The sequence below is a fragment of the Hesperophylax consimilis genome, chromosome 14, assembly GCF_061612785.1.
Source record: "Hesperophylax consimilis isolate HC1 chromosome 14, BYU_Hcon_1.0, whole genome shotgun sequence".
Taxonomy (NCBI): domain Eukaryota; kingdom Metazoa; phylum Arthropoda; class Insecta; order Trichoptera; family Limnephilidae; genus Hesperophylax; species Hesperophylax consimilis.
In genome coordinates, this window is record NC_142849.1 from 11,669,217 (window position 1) to 11,677,171 (window position 7,955).

Genomic DNA, 7,955 nt, shown 5'->3' on the forward strand with positions numbered 1-7,955 from the left:
GTAAATAGTTATTTCTATTAACATTCCACTCCCAACAGCTGTGTGTGTTTCCCGAGTCAACAGTGTCATACTGGTCCCAGTGGCTTCTTCAATATAGTTTTTATGCATATTCAATAGTCACCTCTCTGATTTGATCAAACCGTCTGACGCTGTACTGAATAGCACAGAATTCTTTGCGGTCCTTTCTCATTTCAGCTGTGTCAATTGCCCTCAACAACTTTCCAATTACCATGTCCTGTCTATCCAAAGTAATGTCTGAAAATATTGTGTTTTCATTTTAGTTAGTTTTTATTACAATCTACTGTTTGCTTTGCAACTTATCGGTTTGGAATGGAGTGATGGTGATATTATCCGGATATATTCAATTGGTAAGTCTCTTTAAACATGCAATTTTAGCGATAATTTAATTAAAAACAAATTCTAGATTGTGACGAATGTCTTTATTCCAGGATTATCTTGTGGTAGTGGATGCGATCAATTGGTGCCTTCGCAGCATCTTACTCATAACATCATATGTGGTGGTGGCAGAAATGCTTTTGAGGGAATATAATCAAACAGTGACTGTCGTCAACAAACTTCACGTATATGCCTTCATTGGTAAGTCATTTTTATGGTGTCTATGAAACAATTTTTTTTAAATTATAAATCCAGTCAAATTTAATTTTAACAACGATTAGGGTAATTTTTTTAGGCAGGTATAAATAGATTACAATACAATGCTAATGTTGCTGACGTTTTTAATATGCCCATTTTGAAGTATAAAGCGGTACTAATTAAACACTTCAGTAATGCGTATTCTAACGAGGTGACTGCCTAACAGGTTTTTTGTTTCTTCTCTATTGCTTTCCATAACTTTGTTCAAATTAATGTTCTTGTTTAATTTGTTTTCTTTACTTATATAATCTTATATTTTTTCTTTTCTTACTTCTTACTATAATAAATTGTGAAAGTCAATAACTATCACGTATGTAATCTGTCAAAGAGAAATAATACCAATAAATATTCTAAATTATTCGATGAATATTGAGTAGAGTACAATTTGACCTTAATTCTCTTCCGAATTTTATAAAAGTCTTGAAAAACCAGGATTATTATAATAGCTCACGAAGTTTTCCAATTCGAGTTTTAATGATCGTACTAATTATAAATTACTTGCAGTTACACTTTCGGACATTTGGAAGAAATTTCATGCTATTTTGGGAATACATATCGGAATTCCATCAATTTAGTTCATCATCAATCCATTGAGAACAGGTAACCATAATTTTATTTGATGTACCTTCGAATAATTCCAGATGAATCACAACGGAAACGGCTGTTTACCTTTGAGAACCAGATAAAGTCTCGTCCCATGGTGCTCACAGCTTGCAAGCTCTTCACAATAGACGCCCCCCTCATGTACAGCTTCATTGGGACCATTGCAACCTATACTGTCATTATGTATCAACTGAAATCTATGTGAGACACAGATCAGGATTTATTTACTCCTTATATTTTATGTAGCCCTATAATGACTATTAAATTAATAATAATTTATTAGAATAAACAGTTTGTTATTGTACTTAAATGTATTTTCTCAACAAATTTGACTTCAGCACCTTCAAAAATCGTCAATCATTTAAATGATATACCACTAACACAGCACTAACAAAAAGTGTTACTTTTCGCCACTTTAAAGTAAAATATTCCGACCAACTTAAATTCTTTTAACTCCCATTGAATTAAACGCTTAGTACTATTTGAACAGATTAGATATCGTGGAAAAACCATAATTCCCAACTAAAAATCTTACACAGGAGGTCCTTGGTTTTTTTCCGTGAGGTCCCTTGTATTGATGAATGTCCTCACTTACCCCGATTGGTATCTTTTACATCCCCATATCTTTTAAGGACCCCGGTTGCACCATTATCAAGTTTCCATCTCGCAGCCCCACTGAGTTATACCGATTGGATATGTATTTTACATCTAGCTTGCGTTAGGGATTCAACCCTAGTATCCTATTGGTGGTGGCTATTTGAGTTATTATAGCTCCCATTAGTTCTTCCCCCGCCCGGTTAAAGGTGGAGGGTCCCATTGGAGTCTGTTTCCAGGTTCCCTGTTAAACAGTGTGTAGATCCTCTGAAGGTCATTGTTGTTGTAAGGGGTTTCCAATTGGAAACCATTCTTATGTTCACCTTCCACAAAGTTCCTCCAATTGCTCTTAACTATCCCTGGGTTCTCTAAAGGTCGACCATCTGTTTCTATGCTGGTTTTTTTCACGTGAACCCCGTCAAAGGAAATATACAATCCACCCCTGCAGAGCTTGTGTCCGGGTGTAAGGTCTAAATCCTTCTAAGTGTTTTTAAGAACCGGCCAAGAAACATTGCGATACTTTCCTAGGAATATTCATCTTTAAGCACAGTGGTTCATACCTTAGCTTGAGATCTATTGCAGCACGTTTTTCCACTTCCTAGGGCTATGGGTTCACCAAGAGTTTTATTTACCGTGTAGAGTGACTACCCCTACGGTGAACCCTCCTCCTTTTTTCCGGGCTTAGGACCGGCTGCAGCAACTTCCTGCGGAGTTATAGAGAACGTTTCTACCGGAGAACACAGTAAAAGGATAACGATAGGAATTTTAATTGGATCACGTCCTTGACTGGGAATCAGAAGGAGATGTCACCCATCCATAAAATGAGTTGACGACCAAAAGAAAACTGCTAGCTTCATTTCTATGGCCAAGAATCAGCAAAACGAGAGACATTTTAGATAGACCTATAGCCAATGCTGGACCAGAGAAGGCTCATGAAGAATATGAAAAAATAAGATTTAAAGAAAACTTACCAGAACATTTTCATTTCCCGATTCATTTTTCTGTCAAACTGTTTCACTACTAAATATATGGTAAAATTTATTACACTTATAAAATATTTATTGGACAATATTCTTGTCATGAAAATTTATCAATTTACGATTAGCGTTTTAATACAAGTAATGTAGTGAAAATGCTTTTTTTTGGCCCACCATCCTTACTCAAAGAGAATACAATTAGCGGTTGATGAAATATTTTTTGTAGTTTTTGAATAATGACAAGTCGCACACATTCAAACAATGTTTATTAAATATTTTATGTATTGACGTACAAAACGTTAACCGGATTAGTTACTTATTTTCCTATAGACAGATATAATGATTTCCTTTGGATGTTTGGAAAATAACTCGAAAAAGGTTCAACCTATTGAACTGGACATACATTATGTGCTTAAACCAGTTAGATTTTTTGGATTCATTTTTGGCATTGATAAATATTCATATAAAAGCCTTAAAACTGTTCCAAGAGCAGTGGGAAGTAAAGCCTACTCTTTGTTTCTTTTATGCCTTATAATCGCGTTGTTTATTTATATAATCAAATTAAAATTCGATGATAATCACTACCCAAATTTATCAGTAATCATCGATCATTTGTCCTATACCATATCAGTGTTTTCAGCAATCTATTCAATAGTTTTTTCACTGTTTTTTGCCGCGCCGTCCACCGTGAAATATCTGAACAATATAGAATGTATTGACAAACTTCTTGATCTTCCTTCTGAGTGTTTTGTGAAGATGCGTACTAATGTGGTCCTAATAATGTTACTTTTGTTGTCTTATGTGAGCTCAGTTTTAGTAGCAGATGCTTTAACGTGGTTTGGTGGAATAATCAATAGAATGAGTTTAATGTATATCTCTATATTTGTAATGGATTTTCTCGTATTTCAATACGTGTTGGATATTTGGATGCTCACATTTCGATTGCGAGCTATCGTATCTCTGTTAATCTGTTCCAAAAGTCTGAGAATCCGAGAAGCCAATGTGGACTTTTCTCCCCTTACCATGGGTTCCACCAAAAGTTGGAGTGAAATGAACTGGTATTTACGTAGAAAAAATAATTTTGCCAATTATGATGAATCAATAAACAGACTTACGTCCATTTATGACAAACTGGCAGATAACGTTGATGCTATTAACTCTTCCTATGGCTTTCAGGTAAACAATTTTCAAATATTTATGAAAACATTCGAAATTTGAAAGTCTCAGCTGGGTTCGTGACTTTAAAGTAGTGTATTTGAGTTAAATATGAACATAGCAGTCTTACAGATTGATTTTGAAGGTCATAAAAAGTAACTACTATGTCATATGTTTCAGGTTTTATTGGCCATTGGCGCATCATACTTATCTACATTGCAGGGATCGAACGCTGTCTTTTACTTGGGGCATAATCGCAATACGAACGTAAGCTGTTACTTTTTCATTTAATACAAGTGCCTTTAAATAAACATAATAAATATTATTAACTTTAATTTTAGTAACCAACTTTTATTAAAAAATGAAATGATTCAAATTAACACTGCAGGATATTGTTAGGTTCAGGGGGTTGAGAGTCAACAGCAGAGACGGGGTAATCAGTGGAAAGCGACTAGCTATGTGGGTCGGCAAGATGGACTACTCAAGTTCAGGCGTGGATCGTCAATCGGACTTATGTTTCTGGACCTACCTTTTACTAGAAAGGGTTCACGTCGCATTCAGTTACCAAATGAAAGAAGTATTGTGATACATCGGGTTTAATACATCGAGCAGTACATGGCGTCACAATATGAGACAAATATTAGTAGTATTAAACAACACAAAACATAGGTGATAAACATCTTAGCATTATCCTATCTAATTTCTCTCTGGGCTCCGGGGTACTGAAGTTAATATTACGCAAGACATGACACTTCAGGGGAAAATTGGTTAATAGCGAACTCACGTGCATCTTTAATATTGCTTTGGTTGTGATTTAGGAAATCTCTCGAGTCGGCCAGGCAGGTAAAAATAGTCTACCTGTCGTCTGGTATCGGCTACGTCCTTGGTTTATTCAAATAAATGACTCCCATCTTATTTGAATGGGGCGGCCGCGATGCTGCGGGAGGCCTCGGTACAAAGTAGGACGCGGGAACTCTCGGCACCACAATTGACGTGCCCGAGCTCTAAGAGCGTCGGCTTTGTTATATATAACACAAAAAATAAATATTTTATAATATGTGGATAATAATAATAATGTGTTTATTCCGGAATGTGAGGAAGTTAGTACAATCCCACACATCCAATTTCATCCGCAGGCAGCCCATAGATTTTAGTGTAAGGGTGGGGGGGGGTGTCCGAATCCTGGATATATTATTATAACCTCACTTTACGGTTTCCCTTGAGTTGCATCTACAGATTTTATTTTATTTTTCTTTTAATTTCTTTATTTAATATTAAATTTACAATTACATTTTATTACATTACATTAAGTTTGTTTTCTTTTTAATACATTACAGTACATCGTGATACACCTTTTTTAGATGAGTCCGCAGAAGGAACTTTAAATTGCGTTCAAAACACAAGAATGGTTTAAACATAAGATTATTTCTGCGTAAGAGTCCAGGATCTTAAATAAACGATGCACGCGGAGCAAGCAGTTGGTTTTCATTGGAATTGTGCCGCACTATGGTGTGAAACTAGAATTTTAACTTCAATCGGAACATGCGAACGATTTCCTTTGAAATGCTTCAGCAACTGGATTTTTAACACATCATTTGGAAGACAAAACTGATTTTTCCTTTAGATTAAATCTTTGTGCGAGTCCACAGACTTGATTAAAACTAAACCCAACACTTGAAAATGGTTTTATAACTACACTTCGAACACGATAATATTTTTTTTTACAGTGCGTCAAAAGATGAATCCGCAAATGTAATTTTATCATTACGTTCTGAACCCACAACTGGTAATCCTTGTGCGAGTTCCCAACTTTAATTAAAACTACACCCAGAATACTATTTTTGCAGCACGTAGTCTGCAACAAAAAATTTATAACTATCTTGCCTGAACAGACTATGCAATAATTACAATAGCGTATTATCCAAGGTTGATATTTTCAGTTGCGAACTTCCCAAAGGTCCATAAAAGAATATTTCTCAGATAGTTTGTGAATAATGTTTATGTCTCTATTATGATTTGATTTATATCTACAACCTCTCTCCATGGCTATAAATGTATTGTTTTGTAAATTTTTCATTTTATATGATCTTTCGTTTTGTATATTTTTTTAAATTCATATTCCTTTCTCACAAATTTAATTTACGTCACAAGGAGGAAATCCATAATTGCTTTTATTTTACTATGTAATACTTATGTACAAACTGATTAAACGTAAACTGTCGATTTCCCGAAAATGAATAAATAAATAACTGGACTTCTATAACACGAGAATGATTCGAGAATCATTTTAAATAAATCTTCTTCTTCGTGAGCCTTTCAAAAAAGGACTCGCACACTTTTTGCAGATTTTCTGATACTTATAAATTAATTTTTGTAATCGTAATAAGTAAGTATAATATTTATTTTTCGGAATAACTTTATTGAGTAAAACCTCAAATTGTAATATTTAAATATTGAAGACAATATTAGTGATTTCTAAACGAAAATCTGAAACAGAAAAATCAGAAAAGGAAACGGTCACATCTGGGACCAGATGTGACCGTTTCCTTTTCTGATTTTTCTGTTTCAGATTTTCGTTTAGAAATCACTAATATTGTCTTCAATATTTAAATGTTACAATTTGAGGTTTTACTCAATAAAGTTATTCCGAAAAATAAATATTCATTCTAGACTTGCAGAAAAGTCAACAGATGTCGCACATTAAAAAATAAAAAAAATAAGATAGGTTTATCTAAAAAGACGCTGTCTGGATTGCATTTAGTTCGGGTTGAATCGTGCGATCATACATAAAGATAGTTGCCAATAAAAATGTGCGGTGAAAAATGAAGACAGTGTTAGTGGTTCTTATTCGAAGTATGATACAGTTAAAAGTGACCGAGGGGAATAGGGTCCCATTAGCTCAGTCGGTAGAGCACTGTCCCGGAAAGACAAGGGTCCTGGGTTCGTGTCCCAGATGTGACCGTTTCCTTTTCTGATTTTTCTGTTTCAGATTTTCGTTTAGAAATCACTAATATTGTCTTCAATATTTAAGTATAATATTTTTGTTTAGGTTGGCCAAACAACCATGGCAACGTTTAGCTGGTGCGCCCATTTTATATTGTTGCTCATTTTCCCGGTGTACTTCTCGGAAGCCCTGAAATGTGAACGCAAAAGAGGAATGGATTTGATAAACAAACTCATGATAGACAAAAGTATAAGTAGGTATATACCATTTTACTATTTTTTAACGGGCTTTGTAAATATCAATTAATCTTTGGTAAATATCAATTATCAGTCAATCTTTGGTAAATATCAATCATCAATCAATCATTGGTTGATATCAATCATCAATCGATCTTTGGCAAATATCATCCGAAATGCAATATGCAATCCGCACGGTGGGTGCGATCATTTCCATCGGTCCTGTGTCATCTTCGAGGATTTTGAACGGAGGGTTTATTTGAGAAATAAATTAATGAACCTGGGTCTTGAATATAAGTTTATTTTTGTATGGACGAAACAGAGGCCGATAAATTATTCCACCAGTCGAGCTGTTCAATAATAGAACGAACCGACACAAGTCAAAAATGTGCATATACTTAGGACGGGTTGTTTCGGAGAATTTGAACAATTCATCAAATTTCAACGTTCATTTTCCAGTTCTGTGAAAGATTTTTTCAAGTTCTGTTTTAATTTCAGTTTTTTCAAGCAACTAGCCTATAATGATATAATAACAGAACTTGAATAGGACTTTCACAGAACCCGGAAATGAACGTTGAAATTTGATGAATTGTTCAAATTCTCCGAAACAACCCGTCCTTAGTGTGCCTTAAATCACCACGAACATAGGTAATAGACATAAAAATTAATAAGCTATAAACTATGGATTTTAGCACAAAAGTGGTTTTTATTTATCTTGCAAATTATTTTGTAAGAAATAAAAAAAGTAACCAAGCGAAACTGTCTTAGAAAATCGTTTCTTATATGCGTTCA

The 7,955-nt window shown here is 34.5% G+C and overlaps 1 protein-coding gene across 1 annotated transcript; it reads left to right on the forward strand.

The window, feature by feature from the left end:
• Nucleotides 1-200: 200 nt before the first annotated feature.
• On the forward strand, nt 201-7,120 carry LOC149417881 (uncharacterized). The gene is made up of 4 exons (XM_089639862.1): nt 201-368; nt 450-597; nt 1,296-1,458; nt 7,033-7,120. The coding sequence occupies exons 1-4, from the start codon at nt 339-341 to the stop codon at nt 7,118-7,120; spliced, it is 429 nt and encodes a 142-aa protein (XP_089495988.1). The 5' UTR covers nt 201-338.
• Nucleotides 7,121-7,955: the final 835 nt, after the last annotated feature.